The 23,179-nt window shown below is 37.6% G+C and overlaps 1 protein-coding gene across 2 annotated transcripts in view; it reads right to left on the bottom strand.

Moving 5' to 3' along the window:
- Window positions 1-751: 751 nt before the first annotated feature.
- The window catches only part of LOC121386500 (carcinoembryonic antigen-related cell adhesion molecule 6-like), a 55,926-nt gene continuing 33,498 nt past the window's right edge, over window positions 752-23,179 (bottom strand). Inside the window, exons 1-6 of one of the 2 annotated variants that reach the window (XM_041517416.1) lie at window positions 22,526-22,612; window positions 16,097-16,168; window positions 13,825-14,142; window positions 9,820-10,077; window positions 3,189-3,294; window positions 752-1,388 (exon numbers count right to left, since the gene is read on the bottom strand). In XM_041517416.1, the coding sequence (XP_041373350.1) occupies window positions 1,340-1,388; window positions 3,189-3,294; window positions 9,820-10,077; window positions 13,825-14,142; window positions 16,097-16,166 (801 nt within the window). In that variant the 5' untranslated portion in view covers window positions 16,167-16,168; window positions 22,526-22,612 and the 3' untranslated portion in view covers window positions 752-1,339. Of the gene's footprint in view, window positions 1,389-3,188; window positions 3,295-9,819; window positions 10,078-13,824; window positions 14,143-16,096; window positions 16,169-22,525; window positions 22,613-23,179 lie in introns of those variants that run through there. The other variant, XM_041517415.1, reaches the window with a different exon arrangement.

The following is a 23,179-nucleotide window of genomic DNA, read 5'->3' as shown; positions in this document are numbered from 1 at the left end:
GTTAAGTTTTATACCCATAGAAACTCACATATATTTATTTGTTTATTAATTTGTTTTAAAACATTCTTAGTGTAAATAAATAAAACAATTATTAGCATACCGACCATCGTAAGATATTTCCGTTGAAAAGAATCCTTTTTGTGACTAAAATTACATATTAAATATATGTTCTTGTTTTGAATACCAGCATCTGTATATCTAGTGTATGTGTCCTAATGTTTTAGCAGTCAGATTTTATTTTATTTTGTAATATATATGTTTTTTGTATATACGTTCGAAATTATTGGAAGTCAAAATCAGGTATTTGCTGTTAAAAACATTATGACAAAAACACATTGTATAAATGAAACAGCTAAATAAAGTAATTACACGTGCAATTCTGTCTTTAATGTCCTCGTACTGCTTTATTGATTATAAGTAACAATTCAGGTAAAACTGCCTAACCTCGCTGTTTCACCATTTTGAGATATAGTGGATACAGAAAGAAAGATTGAAGTGTTTTATTTAACGACGCACTCAACACATTTTATTTAAGGTTATATGGTGTCAGACATATGGTTCAGGACCACACAGATTTTGAGAGGAAACCCGCTGTCGCCACAACATGGGCTACTCTTCCGATTGGCAGCAAGGGATCTTTTATTTGCGCTTCCCACAGGCAGGATTGCACAAACCATGGCCTTTGTTGAACCAGTTATGGATCACTGGTCGGTGCAAGTGGTTTACACCTACCCATTGAGCCTTGCGGAGCACTCACTCAGGGTTTGGAGTCGGTATCTGGATTAAAAATCCCATGCCTAGGATCCGAACCCAGTACCTACCAGCCTGTAGACCGATGACCTGCCACGACGCCACCGAGGCCGGTAGTGGATACAGTTAATAATGTTTATGCCCCTCCTTTTTTCTTTGTGAAAATGTTATGAGTTTAAAACTAATAATGTTTTTATATGCATTTTAACATTATGTTATTATAGTTACAAGCCAATTCATTAATTACCGTTTTATGCAAACAAACAATTGTTATTTTTGACAACTGATGTAAAACTAGTGAAATACTGCACTTCTAAGTACAATACTGCAACTTTAGTCTAATTTCTGCTGGAATTTCATTTTAAAAAATCAACCAATCAATCAATATTGGAACACCCAACACAAAAGAGAGCCCTGTTTACTGATACAGACTCACCCCCCCCCCCCCCCATGTTTACTGATACAGACTCAACACCCCCCCCCCCCCCCCCGAAAACTGTGGAGTTCTAGCTTTGGCATGTTTCTGTCGTCTGTATTCTGGTACTAATTACGGAAACATGTAGGGCTGTGAACTTGATTTTGGTTTCCGTTAGTCATTAGATTCGTTCTGCACATCTTTAGCTTTCTTCTGTATTATCCTGCAAATAAATATAATGTATAATTTATTCATAATGTTGTATGACACAAATTGTGATATTTGTTTTAGTGTTATGATACAAAGAAACATCAATGTGTTTTGATATCAAAGATTAGCATTGAAATAACCGAAATAAATAGAGAATAATAAATTAGTGACGAGTTATCAAGACGGTGTCCGTAGCAAATTACGAAAACAATTTATTTCCCGAGTGTCATAATCTTGGTAACATACAAACAGTTGCTATGACTTCTGTTTTTACTCACTTTCACAAATATTCTTAAAATGAAAACAGTTATATTTATTGTGTTGGAGCAATGTTTCTCAGCACTAAGAATAATGTCTACAATTACATTCGCCTATATCGTTGCAACACGGAATGCATGTGCTAAATATCTATTGGTGAAGGTAGAATGTGTCATAAAGCGAACGCGATGGGAAGCTTTCTGTTTCCACAAAGATGATATGAGAGTGAAGAGGCAGAGGACAGACACATTCAAGGTAAATCCGGTTACAAATCTGGGAATTTACCAACACGGATAGATGGCTTAAGACAATTTGAAAAACGATTAATTGTTGATGGCTGAATGCATTCAATATTGAAAGGTAAATGAGGACTTCCAAAATACAATGAAGGATGTCATAAGAAAAATTATCACCTCAAGCAATCAGAAATGGGTGTTAATATTTGTAAGGGACCCTAATTGAAACAAAAATTGTGCTGAATTATTGTTATGTGTTATATATGTATGTATGTATATATATATATATATATATATATATATATATATATATATATATATACACACACACACACACACACACACACACACAAAATACATTGCATTCTCACGCGATTCAGTTATATTTACGAACGACCAACGAGTGTAATAATTATTAATTAATTAATATTAATAGTAATAATAAAAATAATAATAATAAGAAGAAAAAGAAATACTATTGTACAAAATCAGAATAGAGGGTAGCGTCAATCAACTCTTGTGTAATCAATACTATAATCAAATTCCTTACATATGTCTTTATTTGAACTCAAAATCACACGCTCATATATTGTTAAAATGTTGTATGGTTTAAAGAAACCACTAGAGCACATGTATTTATTTATTATCGGCCATTGGATGTCAAACATTTGTAAATTCTGACATATATTGTTACACATCTTTTCTATGCACCATCCACCAGACAGGATAGCACACATCTTTGATATGCCAGTCGTGGTGCACCGGCTGGAAGTAGAAATATCCCAAATGGGCTAACAAAGGGAATCGGTCCTAGACTGGCCACATATCAGGCTTGTGTTCCATATCTATAGCAAGTAGGCATAATCTACATGAACGACGTGGTTTCTTTAGTACGCGACACCAGCAGTGGCATGCTACATGTTGCAAGTCTTTTCTTAAATATTAGTATACACATGCCAAAATAATATAAATGTTTATAACTGTGTTTAAGCAAGAAATAAAAACAATTTATATGCTATAAAAAATGATACTGAAATAAATAAAAAAATATCTGATTTCGTCCATTTGTTCATGAGCATGGAAAATCATCCCCTTTGCATCATGAAACGAATCTCATCCTTATCCCCCAACCAGGAAATGTTTTGAAAGTTCCACCCTCCTACAGCAAAGCTCTAAATGGAAGTAACTATATGGAAACTTTCATTCATCCAAACTGTAAACCGTGGATTACATCCAAACATAATAAAAGAAAGATGTGTTTTGGGTGCTGGGGTGCTGTTAAAAATATATTCTATTCTAGTGTATTCTATTCTAACTACCTCTTATAAAGTATCCACACCGTGGGAATAGCAATCGCCAGAACAACACCGATCACAATTCCCGTTATAGCACCTGAACTTAAGGCCGACATGCGCTCTGGGTTACCTAGAAATATACAAGATTATCAATTAAAATAGCATACTATTCACTGCTATAACGCTTAGACCTAAACCACCAATTTCTGCACAAATCAGAGGAAAGTTTTGTCAAGACGTGACTGCTGCCACGAGTGCCGTCTGTAGACACACTGGCATGTTCACTAGTTGTACAGTGATAATCCCCCAACAATTACGATCCCCACGAAGGTAATAATCAAGGCCAACTGGTAGACTGGTCCTTTGTCTGATTAAAATGAAAGCTGTTCAGAGTTTACCGTACAAGATTCGTGATACTGCAGTCACATTTTTACCAACGAGCTCTGCTTCGCATGCACTGGTTTCAATAATTTATATTTTCTGCTATTTTGATTGATGTTTTTGAAAATAAAATGGTCAAATGTTACATTTCTGTTCACAAACACATAGCATTAAAAAGCTCATCTAGTGTTTAGCACAAATTGTGGTCAGAGAATTGAGAATAAAGGGTCTGAACACAAATTCGTAAAAAGTAAGCAAATTTAACTTACATATTTGTTTTCATAATTTCATATTACTGCTCAAAAATACTGTCACAAGAAGAAACAAAATCCCACATGCAAGTGATGCCTTTTACAACTGTACCTAATCATCATAGTTTTGTTCCAGTTAATCCAGAAGTCTTACGGTTAACACCCTGCTGCATGGAAAATTGCAAACATGAATACAAATAATGTTCAGTATAATTAAAGTCACAACCAGCACAGGACACACTATTTCACGCGAACCGCCATTCTGTTTGCGTGTCGGTTACGCAAAGTTAAATTTACGCGAACCGCAAACTGGTTACGGCATGGCCTGTAAACTTCATGATTACCCCCCCCCCCCCCCCCCCCCCCCCGAAAAAAACACAAAAAGAAAAACAAAAAAAGCCTCCGAAAAGGCTCAGATTGCATCTACAGGCGTCCTGAGTTTCAAACTTTTCACAGGGGGAGGTCCCTAAATATCCCCGCTCGATGCTAAGAAAATTTCTGGCTACGCCCTTGTATTTTGTTTCAGTACTGGGGCTGATATTCAGGGTTTTTTTTTTAATAATATTGCTAACTTTAGCAAACATTAAAGACATTTTATTTTTTTTGTAAAATGTTTTCTTTTGTATTTGTTTTAACTTTATGTTTCAACTAAAAACTATGTATTTAAAGTATAATTTCAAGGTAATTTTGAGGTAACCGATCAGGTAACCCACGGGTTACGCAAATATAATTCATGTAACCGAACAATTGGTTACCTAGGTAAAAACCACGTGAACCGACTTCCGGTTCACTCAGATTTCGAAATATTGTCCCCTGCAGTATAATGTAAACAAGTATTATTGGAGAACAGCTGAAGTAATACATGTCCCCTACTGGCCAAACATATTTTGCTAATTCATAAGTTCGAGGGCCATAACTCTGTAAAAAATGGATAGATATGCAGGGGTTCCAAAATTTTCAAAATAATTACTTGCCACAGGGCATGTGCTAATCAGATATTCACTTGCCCCATATATTTTCCCACATGCCCATACTTCTTAAGGTAACCAATTCCGTTACTGTGCTGAAAATGGTGGACTGAGTTTTATGAGCTCCCACAGAGGTAACTAAAATGTCTTTAAACAGTGTTAAATATTCTTAAATGTTGTGTAAAGTTGATGGGAATACCACAGTGCTTAGTGTATAATACAGAAAGGGACAGGACAATTAGAACCAAACACATGCAGAATAGAATAAAGAGGTGCGTACGTTTTTCATGAACAGTCTTTGTTTACCTATGTGTGCCGACTTGTGGACAGTGAGCAAGATTCTTGAACTGTACGAACACTAATATGTGAAAGTTGTAGCATATATCAGAAATTAAACGTGTTATGGTATATGTTGGAAATATTACTATGCAACAGTTTCCCAGAGTGTTTTAAGATACGGTATACCGATAGACACTTAGTTATACATGTACATGTGAGTGTTCGTACCCCCCACCCCCCACCCCCCACCCCCACAAGCCAAGCCAAGCTGTAAACTGTCTACAATTGCGACACATAATGTAATTCCACTGCCCTTTGTAATGCTCGGGATGTGATATATGAAGACAGTGTGCAAAGTGACGAGAAGTATACACTGGATAATATTTTAGATTTAATGAACAAGATGAATGCTAGAAAGGGCCACATTGAAGTGTATGCAAAACAAATAGACGCTTTGCAGAAATCCCTGTCGTCACTGGTAGCGAAAGTTGACACGCTGGAGGCGCAGGTTAAGCTTGTGAGTTCTAATCACATGGAGCTGGAGTCCAGTGTACAGGGAGTGAGTAATTTGTTTGATACAGTCAAGACGGCTTGTGATATTAACACGAATAACATTGCACAGTTGAAAGCTTCACTTGCAAGTGCAAACGATGACAACAAAGCACTGCGCACAGACGTGGACACATTAGGACGTGAACACGATACGATGATATCAACCATTACAGACTTGCAATGCCGCTTCATGAAAAATAATGTAATTTTCACTGGACTGGTAGAACACCACAATGAGAACACAGAACATTTGTTGAGAGACTATATATAAAGAACTCAAAATTGATGAGGACAGAATTTGGAAATGTTCATCGTTTTGGACGACGTCGTGACGGCAATAGACGACCCATTGTAGTGCGCTTTGTCTACTTCAAACAACTAACGTTGGTTAAGTGTAGAGTATACATGTTAAAAGACAAACCGTATGGAATTAATGAACAGTTTCCGACGGTTATCGAGGATAGACGCAAACAGCTGTATCCCGTGGCCAAGCGATACAGTCAAGCCGTTCATAAAACCAAGATGGTGCGGAATAAGTTCTATGTGGACGATAGGCTATACGACCCAAATGCACAGCACACATATCCACGTTTGTACATATACGTCATTCAAGCTGCACCACGGAATGCCGATGCTAGTCCAAGACCGAAACAAGACCCACCCAGAGAACGGAGCACGCGTTAATTCGTCACCTGCTAATCACAATTCTGAACGTGACATACCAGCATAGGGGCACGCCAGGTGTGGTTTAACCATCATCTCATGGAATATATGTCGTTCACTAGGAGGTAAACTAAAATGCACTGAGTTCTTAAATATAATTTGCAAATATGACGTCGCATGTTTATACGAATGTTGGATTGACTCTGACTCTAGTGAAATATCAATACCTAACTATGTAACACACTGTGTACCCAGAGAACATGGCAAAGGCATTGTGTTATTTATACGAGACAATCTCAAAGATAAGTGTTTTTGTGTTGAAACAGTATGTGATAGTATTGTTATTTTAAAGATTACAGGGAATTTGGCTACTTTTAATGGATATGTGTATATATATTTGTAAACTACATAAATTTCCATAAATATTTGGGACTGGTTTTTCAAAAGTCTGTTGGATGGCGACGTCACGTGCGAACTGTTATTGATAAAACAGCAGCTTCAAAATGTTCACCTATTCTCCGTCCCATCCTTATAAATTATTGTACACTGCAGCTATCTCAGCACAAACAAACAAAATGTTCACCTATAGTCCGTTCCATCCTTATAAATTATTGTACACTGCAGCTATCTCAGCAGCTTCAAAATGTTTACCTATTCTCCGTCCCATCCTTATAAATTATTGTACACTGCAGCTATCTCAGCACAAACAAACAAAATGTTCACCTATAGTCCGTTCCATCCTTATAAATTATTGTACACTGCAGCTATCTCAGCAGCTTCAAATGTTTACCTATTCTCCGTCCCATCCTTATAAATTATTGTACACTGCAGCTATCTCAGCACAAACAAACAAAATGTTCACCTATAGTCCGTTCCATCCTTATAAATTATTGTACACTGCAGCTATCTCAGCAGCTTCAAAATGTTTACCTATTCTCCGTCCCATCCTTATAAATTATTGTACACTGCAGCTATCTCAGCACAAACAAACAAAATGTTCACCTATAGTCCGTTCCATCCTTATAAATTATTGTACACTGCAGCTATCTCAGCAGCTTCAAAATGTTTACCTATTCTCCGTCCCATCCTTATAAATTATTGTACACTGCAGCTATCTCAGCACAAACAAACAAAATGTTCACCTATAGTCCGTTCCATCCTTATAAATTATTGTACACTGCAGCTATCTCAGCAGCTTCAAAATGTTTACCTATTCTCCGTCCCATCCTTATAAATTATTGTACATTGCAGCTATCTCAGCAGCTTCAAAATGTTTACCTATACTCCGTTCCATCCTTATAAATTATTATACATTGCATCTATCTCAGTAGCTTCAAAATGTTCACTTATTCTCCATTCCAACCTTATAAATTATTGTACATTGCAGCTATCTCAGCAGCTTCAAAATGTTCACCTATAGTCCGTCCCATCCTTATAAATTATTGTACATTGCAGCTATCTCAGCAGCTTCAAAATGTTCACCTATAGTCCGTCCCATCCTTATAAATTATTGTACATTGCATCTAACTCAGCAGCTTCAAAATGTTCACCTATAGTCCGTCCCATCCTTATAAATTATTGTACATTGCAGCTATCTCAGCAGCTTCAAAATGTTCACCTTTAGTCCGTCCCATCCTTATAAATTATTGTACATTGCATCTACCTCAGCAGCTTCAAGATGTTCACCTATTCTCCGTCCCATCCTTATAAATTATTATACATTGCATCTATCACAGCAGCTTCAAGATGTTCACCTATTCTCCATCCCATCCTTATAAATTATTATACATTGCATCTATCTCAGCAGCTTTAAAATGTTCACCTATTCTCCGTCCCATCCTTATACATTATTATACATTGCATCTATCTCAGCAGCTTTAAAATGTTCACCTATTCTCCATCCCATCCTTATAAATTATTATACATTGCATCTATCTCAGCAGCTTTAAAATGTTCACCTATTCTCCGTCCCATCCTTATACATTATTATACATTGCATCTATCTCAGCAGCTTTAAAATGTTCACCTATTCTCCATCCCATCCTTATAAATTATTATACATTGCATCTATCTCAGCAGCTTTAAAATGTTCACCTATTCTCCGTCCCATCCTTATACATTATTATACATTGCATCTATCTCAGCAGCTTCAAGATGTTCACCTATTCTCCATCCCATCCTTATAAATTATTATACATTGCATCTATCTCAGCAGCTTCAAGATGTTCACCTATTCTCCATCCCATCCTTATAAATTATTATACATTGCATCTATCTCAGCAGCTTCAAAATGTTCACCTATTCTCCGTTGCATCCTTATAAATAAAAAATGTAGTTTTTTTGTAAATAATTTCTGTTTGGTTTGACGTAAGAAATAAAATGTAATCGTTGGGCTTTTTTTGTTGGAAATGACAAAACATGACAACTTTTGTGTGCAATTCAAAACATAATTGGTTTATAAATATATAAAGTTGTACCAGAGTAAAAAAAAAAAAAAAAAAACGACGCTTACAGCGTTATGACCGCCATTTTGATTTTTGGAATGGCATAGTCTTGCCTCATTGAAATAACTGACTAGTTTGTCTGTATTGAATTTAATCAAATAGAGTCATCTCATATCCAGATTACACCAGTCTATAAGCCATAACGCCGTTAACGTTGTTTTCTTAATATGGTATGTATTACAGTTGTATTTATTTTTAAACGAATTATTTTTTTAATTGCACACAAAAACTGTAATTTTGTGTTATTTCCAAAACATTTTTACTTTTTCTTTTCTTACGTCAAACCTAACTGAAATTATTTACAACCCCCCCCCCCCCCCCCCCCCCCACCATTTTTATAAAAGGATAGGACGGTGTGGTGCTGTTCGTAGAACGCAACATCAGTCATTATATAAAGAAATTGGCTTCATACCTTTATCAGAGAGAAGAAAATGTCACAAATCATGAATGATTTACCAACTCTGTATGACTTCAGCTTATTTGTCCTAAAACAGTTGCAGAACATTCACGATACCCATTACGTGATCACTTGCACGGATATAGAAGCCAAACAAAATTACGTTCTGGTTCCTTCTTCCCCTCAGGAGTTAACTGATGGAACAAATTGCCGCTTTCGCTCGTCAGATACCAACACTGTTTACGAGTTTCATAAACATTATATGACAGGCAAGCTCGTTTAGTATTTTATTTCTTACAAACAAACTGCAAACAAGCCACAATACAGAAGTAAGCAGATATTGAATCCTACTACACGTTATGTTTCTACAAATTGGGTCAGCAAGTGATGTACGTCCCAGTGTTTATACTCAAAGACATGTAGGTTAATATGGAACCCAATATGGAATAATAAGACATGTAGGTTAATATGGAACCCATATATGTTTTATCTTCACAGGATGCCGCAACAGTGGGAGGACTAGCAATATGTGTATGGGGACTGGTACTTTGTAAAGGTAAGTTGAAAGATTTCATAATTTCAACCCCTGAATTATTTTAGAATTTTAAATAAATTTATATGTGTCTAACTTGCACCAAGTAAAACGTACGTAATACTTACGGAGAACAGACAGGCGGAATGCTTTATTTCTTGATATTAATGTAATGGTGTTGGTTACTGTACACATGTATTCGCCTGCTTGTTTCTTTCCGATATTCTCCATTGCTAACAAAGAGGTTGAACTGATGTTTTCTTTTGCCCATGTCCAAAAGTAAGAACATGGTGGGACACAGTCAGCAGTACAGTTTATTGTCACATTGCTTCTTTCTCTCACTTCAGCTGGTGGTGATGGATTGAATGTAATATTGTCTGGGCCAACTGAAAATATATTTGATCAACAATTACTAAGCAAGTGTGCAAACTATAATTGTATTCCTAACATATGTCTTATTTTGTTTTTATCTAATCTATTGTAGACTTTTTCTACAAAATATTTCTTATTTTAATGGTGAAGGTATTTACTTGTATGTGTGTCAAATTATACCGTTACCATGTGTAGGTACTCTGGCTTCATGTCGTCCGTTTTTAAAACAAAGAGACCAACTCAGGATTCACTAGGTTATGCTGTCCTACAATGGTCCAACACGTCACTGTTTCGTTTTGGTTGCTGCCCATCAGTCACACCCAACTGTATGGAGTACCGTTATTTCAGATCTATCATTTCAATACAAATAGTACACTGTCTCAATTAATGCGTCAAATTACGGTATTTTTGTTGTTATTAATTTCCAGTTAAATTTTCACTGAAATCATCCCTTTCTTGTAACAGTGTAAATATTACAATATACTACTTGCCCCAAAACCTGTGGCAGCACCTGAAAAGTATCATAAAACATACTAATAAGACTTAGCGTGAATATCTAATGACATATTTTATTGGCCAAGCTAAACATTACATAACAATTAAAAACTAATAACCCAGTATTCCACCTCCCAGGCTCATAAGAATCGAGTGGGACCGCGTGTGTGAGTGTGTGTGCGCGTGCGTCTGTCTACACTTGAGGACGAAAATGAATAAAGGTAAAGGTATGGCTTGTGTCCCATCTTCCCACTATGGACGTTGCGATCGACCCCCCCCCCTCCCCCCACACCTCTAGAAGTTCTGCACGCTCCCCCAAATAGTGTTCCTATGGGCCTGCAAAGCTCCGATATATAAAACAAGATCCATAACCGCCCATGACACTCGTCACGTAGCCAAAAGAAAACTTTTATTATTTTAAATATTTATTTTATTTATGTATTTCCTGCAGTATCCCACTCATCGATTTAAAAATACTTTTAATTTATGTTTTTCACTTTTTTTATTATTATATGTTTACTTTTTAAATATTGTAAGCGTAAAAAGATTCGACCTCTCCTCTCAAATGAAATGAACGTACGCAAAATCAAGCTTATTCTTTCTTTTCCCCCTTTTTCTCTCTCTTTAACTTTTTTTCTTCTAAGTAAACCGAAGGGCTCTCCCCATGCACTCCTTTACATTGTTTGTTGATTGCAATTGTTTCCCTTTGAACGATTTAGAAGGGTTATTGATAAATACAAATTTATCATTTAGTTATTATTTTTAGTGTAGTGTCAATGCCTTGTAAACACGTCAATCGGATATAAAAGTCGTGTCGACGCATAGACACAAATATATAACTGTCTTTGGGTTTTTGTTTCAAAGTCATAAAGTAGCGGCAACTGTAGGGCAACTGTAGGGGCAACTGTAGCGACAACTGTAGCGGCAACTGTAGGGCAACTATAGGGGCAACTGTAGGGGCAACTGTAGCGGCAACTGTAGTGCAACTGACAGCAACCGGCAAACAAAGGTGAGAGGTTCAAAGCAAGTAGCTCGTGCACGTTTGCAGCATCTACAATTACCGATGAACAAAACATTTAACAAGAAAGTTTCAAAATTGTTGGACTAGTCTGGACGCCATTAAGCTTGGCCGGAGTCGCTGTCTACATACAAGTTATGGCGGGTTCGCGTACTGTAGGTCGCTATTACTAGTGTGATTAAACATTATTTCAATTCCAGTGATTAGTAATTAAATATCACTACCTGTCTTCTCTCTCCCTCCCTCACTCCCTCCCTCCCTCACTCCCTCCCTCCCTATCTCTCTTTCTTTCTCTCCCCATCCCTTCTCTCTGCCCCCTCTTCCCCTTTCTCTCTCTTCACCCCCTCGCTCTCCCATTCTGTCCCTTCTCTCTCCCGCCCCGTCTGTCTCTTTTTATCTCCTTTCTCCGTCTGTCACTCTCCCTCTGCCCGATCTCTCGCCAACTTCTCTTGCCCCTCCTACCCCCTCTCCCTCCCTCCGTTCCCCTCTCTCTATCCCTTCTCTCTTTCTTTCCTCCTCGTATCTTTCCCTTTTCTGTCTTTCACTCGTCTTACCTTCCTCGCTATCTCTCCTATTATCTCGTTCCTTCCCTCCCTCTATCTCCCCTCCCTTTGTGTTTCGCCCTCTCTCTACTTCTCCCTCCCTCTCTTTCTTCCGTCTCTATATCTCCTTCTCGTCCCTCCCTCTGCCCTCTCTCTAGCTATTTGTCCCTTCTGTCTTCTCACCCCCCCCCCCCCCACAAGTCTCTCTCTGCCACTCCTCTCTTTCTCGCTCCCTCCCCTTCTCTATCTCTGACCCTACCTCTCTCTCTCTCTCTCTCTCTCTCTCTCTCTCTCTCTCTCTCTCTCTCTCTCTCTCTCTCATGCTGTCAGCCCATGTTTCAGTCCATAGTCCATATAATCTATGGCAAGTGCTTCAGTTCTTCACTTTTCTTTTCTACTTGTCCAGTCGAATCCTCTATGTCAGCGTTCCTGCCTTTCAATCTTTTCCTCATAGTGTTTGACTTTATAATGAACTCTGTCATTCTTGTCCCTGGTTTGTCTTCTTCCTATTCAGCAAACTTGTCTGCAGCACCCTCTAAACTCTCACAAACATCATGTAGTGTTTTATTTTCGTTTTAATGCTCTTGATATCATCTACAATTTGTTTTCTCTTTTCTCCTTGTTTTCCAGTCACCTTTTTCTTTCCCTCCTCTTACAGATGCAGCCTGTAACGTATCCTTGTAGATGATGCGTATTTCAGAAGCTCCTTGGTGATAGGAACTTGAGCTACTCCTCTGCAGACAGTGGCATAATCACAGACTAGTATGTGTGCGATCACTGTGTCCTCATGCATATTGCATACCTCAACCTCTTTGTTTACAGAAATTTACAATACAATATAAGACTTTTCAAGACCTTGGAAATTTACAATACAATATAAGACTTTTCAAGACCTTGGAAATTTACAATACAATACAAGACTTTTTAAAGATTCGTGGTAATCATGTGGATCCCCCCTCCTTCTTTCTTCCTTCTCCCTCCCCCTCTCTCTGTCCTTTCTATCTTTTTTCTCTCTCCATCCCCTTCTCTGTTCCCCTCTCTCCCCCTCCGTACCTTCTCTCTTTCTTTCCCCCCTCTGTCCCTCTCTCTGGCCCTCACATTCTATCTCATTTTCTGTCTCTCTGCCTTTATCCATCTCTATCCATCTTTCGGTCTCTGTGCCTCTCTCTCTCTCTCTCTCTCTGTCTCTGTCTGTCTGTCTGTCTGTCTGTCTGTCTCTCTCTCTCTCTCTCTCTCTCTCTCTCTCTCTCTCTCTCTCTCTCTCTCTCTCTCTCTCTCACCCGTATGTGGGGATTGATGTGTATTGCATAGGCACTTTGGTCTTGAAGGGTTATTGACCATGACATGGCCTACATGTAAAACACATACACTCGCTAGATGTTGGCCATGAAAGAAACAAAATGTTTTGTAATCTCTTCCCATATGAATAGACTTCTTTCATAGTTCACATGATAATAAATAGGGAATTTATCAATCGTATCATATAAATTATATTTTGTTTACAGAGATTTAAAGATACATGCATATGTCATTTGCAAAATCTATGTGGATAATTTCAAAAATTAAAAACATGTAAATTTACAGTTTATTACGATCCAAAGAGTTGATTACAACATTGAAAATAAAATTGGTGTAATTTCAAAACCTAATAATAATGACAGCAAAAACAATAGGTTCCCAGCCTGAAATGTCAACTTCACTCTTACTTAGTAGGGTGATGTTACAAGTAGACTGGCTTCCTATTGGCCCATCACGACAGATCCACTCTCCATCATCTACTGCAGGGTTGAAAGACTGAATGGTGAGAGTAATCTGCGTAGGTGAGTTGATAACAGCGCTGTAACCAGACACATCTGAACGACATATAGTGTTAACTGTGTTACATCGTACAACTTGTGGAACATGAACATCAGGTCGTATCCAGTAGATGCCGGTAGCTATAGTTCCAGTTACTGTACAGGTTAAAGTTGTACTCTGCCCAGGGTATCCTCCATTCATACAATCAATGGATGTATTTGCCACCCCTAAAAATAAAGTAAATATTGATAAAACAAAACTGAGAAGCTTAATGCTAGCCTTATGTAATGTGACAGCCGCACATTACCCTTGGCTTTGGTGTGAAGTATGTCAATCCTAAAACCAGCCTCCACTAAACTGCTGTTCTACTTGACATACAAAAAGAAACATATTTAGCAAATTACAAAAAAAAAAAAAAATGTATATGCCGTTTGTAAAAACATTCCAAATAGCATAACTATGTTGTTTTGACATTGCCATGGCCACCACTATCACCGTCACCGACCAATAGTACGGGATCCAGGTCGAGTCATAACTATGTTGTTTTGACATCGCCATAGCCACCACTATCACCGTCACCGACCAATAGTACGGGATCCAGGTCGAGTCATAACTATGTTGTTTTGACATCGCCATAGCCACCACTATCACCGTCACCGACCAATAGTACGGGATCCAGGTCGAGTCATAACTATGTTGTTTTGACATCGCCATGGCCACCACTATCACCGTCACCGACCAATAGTACGGGATCCAGGTCGAGTCATAACTATGTTGTTTTGACATCGCCATAGCCACCACTATCACCGTCACCGACCAATAGTACGGGATCCAGGTCGAGTCATAACTATGTTGTTTTGACATTGCCATGGCCACCACTATCACCGTCACCGACCAATAGTACGGGATCCAGGTCGAGTCATAACTATGTTGTTTTGACATCGCCATGGCCACCACTATCACCGTCACCGACCAATAGTACGGGATCCAGGTCGTGTCATAACTATGTTGTCTTGACATCGCCATGGCCACCACTATCACCGTCACCGACCAATAGTACGGAATCCAGGCGAGTCATAACTATGTTGTTTTGACATCGCCATGGCCACCACTATCACCGTCACCGACCAATAGTACGGGATCCAGGTCGAGTCATAACTATGTTGTTTTGACATCGCCATGGCCACCACTATCACCGTCACCGACCAATAGTACGGGATCCAGGTCGAGTCATAACTATGTTGTTTTCACATCGCCATGGCCACCACTATCACCGTCACCGACCAATAGTACGGGATCCAGGTCGAGTCATAACTATGTTGTTTTGACATCGCCATGGCCACCACTATCACCGTCACCGACCAATAGTACGGGATCCAGGTCGAGTCAGTAAAGTTTGAACATTGATTCTTATGTAAAAATATGTTCAGATCTATATCGTTTTCTTGCCTAAAACTGCACGTTAATTGGGAATTTGCATACTTTTAATACTTCAAAGTTAGTTTGTTCCTGACCTGCTTCTACCCCAAAACAACAGTCCATGGAACAAACACATTTAGTTATAGGGGAGATTAAACACTTTTAAAATGTTGGAGGTTTTTTTTTTTTTTTTTTTTTGTTTGGTTGTATTTTGTTGTCTGTTTGATTGTTTAAAAAATAAAAATCGTATTTTTTCAAATATTTATAAATAAAAACAATGCCATAAAGTATTCAGAATGCAATGCTGGACAATATTCAGTCAGCTGATTTACCTAACCACAACCATTCTTGAAGATAAATACTAATCTATAAACAAAATTACCGCCATTTTGAAATGGCCACCTTTTCGATATTTATATAGCTGGCCTTCTGAAATAGCCATCACATATGTTCATACAATTCAGACATCAGGCTAACTGAAAGTCATAGTGGCGTTTAGTCCCTCGATTTGGTAGTCAAACATAAAATGTTCAGGTCTGGCTCATGGACTACATGTAAGCTTTGTTGTTGTTGTTGTTGTTGTTGTTGTTTTTTTGTTGCATATATTTTAAGATATTTATTTACATAAATGTTGCTGTGATAATGAAAACAAGGGTAAATCTTATTCTAGGAAAAAGGTCATATGTAATTAATTCCTGTCGTCGACCATTACTATGGAATAAATAAAACATTGATTGTTTTTTGTTTTGTTTTTAATTTTACCTTCAACAGAGGTGTCTCCAACAAGAGAGGTAACAAGAATAACTTGTATGATAATCCGGGAAAAGGCCATACCTGTAAAATAACAACATTAGTAATATATCAGTGGTGATGATCATGATGATTCTTATTATAACTAAAGCTGCAAGAATCAATAATACAGGCTCTAAGCGATGCAGGAGTCTGATTGGGGCCCATGGGACTCTTACCCAATTCCTAGTGTGTCAAGTTGTTAATCTTGACTTCGTACAAGTTATAAAGTGAGGAGTCTTCTTTATCAACGTCACCAAACTGCAAGTATCTTAAAGTTACTGGACCCCCCCCCCCCCCCCCCCCCCCCCCCCCCCCCCCCCCAAATACCATACGATTGTTTCATCACACGGGACGCAGGGCTCGCGTTGTCGGTAGACATTTTAGCCAGTATTTACAATAAATGGCTAATAACATTTGCAAGTGGCTAAAATTTTGGCAAAGCCATTTTGTATCTTCTAATTTGAATAAAGGGTTACAAAATGTATCCAACACCTCAAACATAATAATAAAACCAATTGAGGAACAAGAAAGAGTATGAATATGTCTAAAGCGTAATAATGTTTGCTTAGTTTAATAATCACGGTTATTAATTTTAACCCGTGTTCTTCATACCATCATACATGTATATGCAAGCAAAGCTCTGTAGCTTGTCATTCCAGCTTTGTTTTTGAATCAAAGTAATACAATCTGACCGACATATCAATTTCAATACACATTCTAGTTGAGGGCCAAATATCAAGTAGGCTATCGGAAGCCGTCAGTGTGAATATAGGTTACGCTTCAGTCAGCCAAGTCCGCACGTGTCAAAAGACATGCATCGATGTGGACATTAAACAATAAGATGTATACACGAAAGTAAATAATAAAGTAAATGTTTAAAAAACCAATAGTTGTTCCCTTCAATAAATACTTAACTGCACTTTCGTTTATTTCCTTTGTCTTTGTTAATTTTGCACGCATGTAGATCGCGGAAAATGAACATGCAGTATTTATACAAATTGCAGTTAAACATACATTTAATACAATTAATTTACAATAATCATGACATTTGTTACATAAAATATATTATACATTTGTAAGACTGTGAGGTGACATCTCAAAAGTTAGCTGGATTTTTAAAAGACCGTAAATTTCCATTCCATTTCATTGTTGTTGGGGTTTTTTAACACAGAGACAAAGGCATGTTTTCTATTTTTTGGACATTACAAACATGGATGATGATGAGATGAATTGTGAAGCCGCAGTATTTCCATTTTATTATGGGACTACTTGACAGGTCCGTGCTCCACGCTTGCTGTCAGTTGAGCTAGCTCGGTATCACCCGAGCCCGGGGTACACGGAACCTGCAGTGCATGCCGGGTAATCATCCCCATGTGGGGCCATACACTCGGGAGACACACCCATACTCGCACCCGTGAAGTGGGTGAAACTCGGTGTATCTGGCATTACACCTACCCATTGAGCCTGGCGGTGCACTCACTCTAGGTTGGAGCCGGTACGGGCATGAAAAATTCCCCATTGCCTCGGGTGGGATACGAACCCAGTACGTAGCAGCCAGAAGTCCGATGGCATAACCACTACATCACCGAGGCCGGTCATTATCCGGTTTCTTTGTTTTGTTTAACGAAACAACTGGGGAACATTGATTTATTAATCATCGGGGAATCCGCCGCATTTGTCCTTATGCAGCAAAGAATCTTTTATATGTACTTTCCCACAGACAGGAAAGTACATACCACAGCCTTTGAACAGTTGTAGTGCACTGGTTGGAACGAGAGAAAACAATCAGTTGAATGGATCCATCGACGTGGTTCGATCCTGCGACGCAAGCACATCGAGTGAGCACTCAACCAACTGAGCTAAATCCCGTCCCATTTTCACACGAAGGAGGGTCCTTCTTTAAAACAAATTAATGGGTTAAATATGTATGGCCGAATACGTCATTTGAATATCTAGTGATGGCGGACTGGTTTCTCGGGTTGATTCGATTTATGCCAGTGCATCATGACTAGTATATCAAAGGCTGTGGTATGTGTGATCTTGTCTGTTGGGTGGTGTATATAAAATATACCTTGCTACTAATGGCAAAATGTAGCAGGCTTGCACTCTAGACTATACATGTCAAAAGTACAAAATGTTTGACATCCAATAGCTGATGATTAATAAATCAATGTGCTCTACTCATGGCCGTTAAATGTGGGCGGGGGGTGGGGGGGGGGGGGGGGGGGGGAGGGGGACGTGTTAGTGTGCGCGTATGTGTGTGTGTGTGTGTGTGTCCCAGCAAACACATAAATGTCATAAAAACATTATATAAATGTTTTGGCAAAGGTTATAGTAATGTTTTCGATGATGTTTTCATGATGTGAAAATGTAGTGTTTTAAAAATGTTTTAATAATGTTTTGATAAAACGTTTATAAAACGTTTCGTAAACATTATTTACAATGTTTTAAAAATGTTTTGGCAAATGTTACAGTAATGTTTTTCCATAATGTTTTCATGATGTGAAAATGTAGGGTTTTAAAAATGTTTTAATAACAAATCATCGAATGTTTCAAAAATGTTTATTAACATTATAATGATCATCAACTGGAATCACTTGAAATTCGCTGTCTTTTACTGGAATCACTTCAAATCCGCTCTTTTACTGGAATCACTTCAAATCCGCTGTCTTTTTCTGTACTCCAATTTTTTATTTGCTGGACACTTCTGCAAACAATACATGCAAATATGATATATTTAAATTATTTCAATCACTGATTCAGTATTAATAGATATTTAGTCAATTCATTTAATTTGACTATCAAAAAAGGTCACCAAATGTTAAAAGCAAAGACTCAAAACCTGTGATAGATGTATTCAAGATAACTTATACATGTATGTGAAGTGGGCATAAGTTTGTAATGTGTTCAAGTAATAAAATTGTTATAAAGCACCAATATACATTAACATTTTGAGGTTTACACGTGGCTTGTAATCCTATGTAAGGGCAATTCCAGATCAAGCTAAATAAAAGTAATGGGAAGCAATGTTTTGTTTTAAATGATTGGCGGTTCCAAATATACAATATGTGGGTGGTGGGGTCTAGAAAAAAAGTGTCTCCCACCACCTCCATACATTTATTTCTGGAAAACAAAACAAAACACACACACACACACAAAAAACCCCACCAGACAATAATATCCATGCCACCAAGTATGTTAAGCAGTAAACATATGTACAATTTTGCAAGCAATACCCTACTAGCTCTAATCTGAACATGTTTCAGTTTTTTCTCAAGACATTATATGGTTTAAATAATTTATTTTAGTGTTTTATGTTTTACTTAAAACAATATAAATCCTCAATTAATGAATGAATGAATGAATGAATGTTTAACGACACCTCAGCACGAACAATACATCGGCTATTGGGTGTCAAACTATGGTAATGCAAATAAATAAAGTGATGATCAACATCAATATAAAAATTCAAGACTTAAACAAAAACAGTGTAAAGAACTGTGCAAAAACACAAATATCACAGCATTTTACGGATACTGAATTTTACTCAAAACTTCAATTTTGTGCTGTATTGGCCATTCTCAAAGAGAATGTTACACCCCTGCACCACGGTGAGGTTACAGCACACGCAGGGGCCTCAATTAATGCTGCAGACCCCAACAATAATAGAGGTAAAACTCCCCATAAGGATTTTGATAAAATTCAAACTGCAAAACACTAAAGAAAACCATGTTTTTTAAATAACAGAGGTCCTGACCCTATAGCTACCTCTAAAATAAAATTCAAATTGGTACCACTTACAACCTTTGAGAATATTTTTTCTTAAGGTTGTGCTAAACACCAACTGATTTTGACAAAGTCCAAATATTAAAAATAGCATGTGACTTACAATAATATACATGTTTATTTGGAACAATATATCATATGCCCAAAACCCATTTCTAAAATCAGCCCTTGAAGATCCCTTGCAAATCAAATTTCCTGGTAAAACTGACCTTGTAGTTGGAACCACCAGTCTGGTTTGCAGCGTTCCTTCAGACGTCACCTATTTCGGTCAGTATATCATTGTCCATGAATGCTGACTGAGGATTTCTTTACTGCTTCTGCAAAAGCAAGACTCGTGGTTATATACAAGAATAATGTACAAAAAAATGAATCTTAAAAAACCCCCAACACAATGGTAATTAATAGAATACAAATAACATTTATACACTCATACATAGATAGTTTAAAGTTTAAGGTTTTTGTTTTGTTTAACGACGCCATTAGAGCACATTGATTTTATTAATCATCGGTCATAGGATGTCACAAATTTGGTCATTGTGACACTTAGAGGAAACCTGCTACATTTTTCCATTAGTAGCAAGAGATCTTTTATATGCACTTTCCTATAGACAGGACAGTACATGCCACAACCTTTGATATACCAGTGGTAGGGCACTGGTTGGGACGGAAAAAAGCCCAATCAAAGAATTGGGTCCACCGAGCGGATTCGATCCTTCGACTGAATCATTTCAAAACGAGCGTTCGACCAACTGAGCTAGATCCCCCCCCCCCCCCCCTAGACAGATAGATATATACAAATCAAATAATCAATTCTGTAGGCATAGTTTTCAATAGGACACAGTAGAATAAGACTCACTCAGAATTACTTTGCAAACTGCTATTTTTTAAAGGCCAATGTTCCCTTTTGTCCTACAACACTGTATTTGCTCGTCAGCATGTTCGTCATTACGGATCTCATCATACATCGACATATTTTATCGAGGTCACTGCCTCCTGGTAGACTAGCCAGATTGCGAACCTGTGCAAATTCACAAAACATAACTATATAAATATTTCCTTTTGAATGACAGGCTGCAGATTATTGACTGCATCACTGAACAAATATTTGGAATTGTGTGCGTTATGAGTAAATGGTAACATTTTAAGTAACTGTATCTCACCAGATATACACACATATGACCAATAACATATAATTTAGGCCATCGTACTAAAGGCTGGTAGGATCTGGGTTCATGCCTCAACTAAGGCAGTGAGGAATTTGTCATTCCAGTACCAGCTCTAACCCAGAGTGAGTGCACTGCTGAACTCAATAGCTAGGTTTAAAGCCACATACACTGTTTCACCCATTTCATGCGTGCAATTATGAGTGCGTCTCCCGACTGTATGACCCCAATGTGGAGGATACCGAGATAGCTCAACTGACAGCAAACGTGGAGCACGGTTCTATCAAGTAGTTCCATACCGAAAAGGGAAATACGACGGTTTCACCATTCGCCTCATTATCATCATCTCTATATGTTTGTGACATTTGTGAAAAAAATGTCTTTGCCTCTGTGTTAAATGTTTGTGGCATCTATATATAAAAAATAAAAACCACCTACATGTTTTGTTTCTTCTGAATGTCCCATCATCCGGTTGATCTTCGAAGTCTTGTAATTCTTCGATGGTGTCTAACTTCCATCTTTCAGGCAAAAGTGATTCAATCATATCTTTATCCGTAACAATTATATAATCATGATCAGCCTGTTTTGCAAGTAGAATATCATTTATCTCTTTAACAGATGACTCAAGATCTTTAAGCTTGGAAAGTACTGAAAAATAAACAACTTTATTGGTATATGGATTATAGGTCTAGAATGTTGGCCAAATTTAAAATGAAAACTTATTTTTAAAATGTATGTTATGTTACTAGTATTTCATACACAAAATGCAATTTCACCAGTGTGTACATATATACAGAACTTCGCAAATTTTGTTTTCGCTCCCTATTTATTGCCGACGTCAATATCAATTCCTTGTGTCCATAAAACATGATATTGCCCAAAATGTGGCCAATAATTGTTTTATTACATAATGTCATCCATAAGACTCGTATATTCCTGCTTTGTTTGTCAGAATCGAAATACGCCAATGCTTACAATGGGATTTAGTGACGTCACGTAATCCTATGACGTTGTATGACACGCAGAGGAATGTGGAAATAATAAACATTTTTATTCAGAGTCGATTTTTCGTCAAGTACCACGGAAATAGAGAGTGCTATGGGACAATATTTCTTCAAAAACAATTATGTGCATTCATAATCGTAAGTAAAAAAATTCCAATAACAGTTTTACATTGAAAGTTTTCCAGAGTTCTGAAAACGGAAACGTCGTGACCTTAGTTTATTGTTCTTTTGGGATATATAATCATATGCAAAGTGACGTCCTCAGTATGGTCCGAAGATGTCTGACTCTCCGGCCAGCCGCCATGTTGTTGCAGAGCTGATTATGTTATCAGTGCAACCACCAGACTTGCTTTTTGGTGTAGTAGGTCTACCAACATCAGTTAAGGTCAGATGAAAGCTAGAGCTATAAATAACACATCACAAGCGATTTAACAATATATACTTACTTAAATATGCAGAATATACTGTCTGATTCCACGATCTTGGATGAAGAAAAACGTCAAATACCGCGTTAAAAACTTACAGGATCGTTTTGTACGCATGCGTCATGACCCAATCTGCATGCCGGACCACGCAACGAGCGATTATTTAATTTTTTTAAATCAGAGGTCATACAGTTTCTTAACACGGAAACTCGAAATAAAAACAAAAATGTGTTGTCGCAGGCCCGTATGGACCTGGAAAAGGGGGGGGGGGGGGGTATGTACGTTTTTTGTCCTGCTATATAAATAAAAATAAAAATTGGCTTGTGTCAACCACTATGAAATTGTATCCCCACCTCAACTCTAGATATCATTCATACGGACTTGTGTCGTTAGCCAGAACTGTAGGAAACATACAATATATGTCAATGTTTTTTTTAATAATATTATACTAATGTTATACTCAAAACGATTCAAATGAAACCTTTTGAAAATGTCATCGAAACATTTCTAAGACATTATTAAAATGTTATATGCAAAATGTTTTGACTATAATCTTTTGAAAATATTTGTAAAATGTGTGTGTGTATGTGTACATTGTGTGTGTGTGTGTGTGTGTGTGTGTGTGTGTGTGTGTGTGTGTGTGTGTGTGTGTGATAAAAGAAAAAGTGTGTGGGG

The sequence above is a fragment of the Gigantopelta aegis genome, chromosome 12 (assembly GCF_016097555.1).
Source record: "Gigantopelta aegis isolate Gae_Host chromosome 12, Gae_host_genome, whole genome shotgun sequence".
NCBI lineage: Eukaryota > Metazoa > Mollusca > Gastropoda > Neomphalida > Peltospiridae > Gigantopelta > Gigantopelta aegis.
The sequence above is the reverse complement of the archived record's forward strand: the minus strand, read 5'-3'. Positions and strand labels throughout refer to the sequence as shown.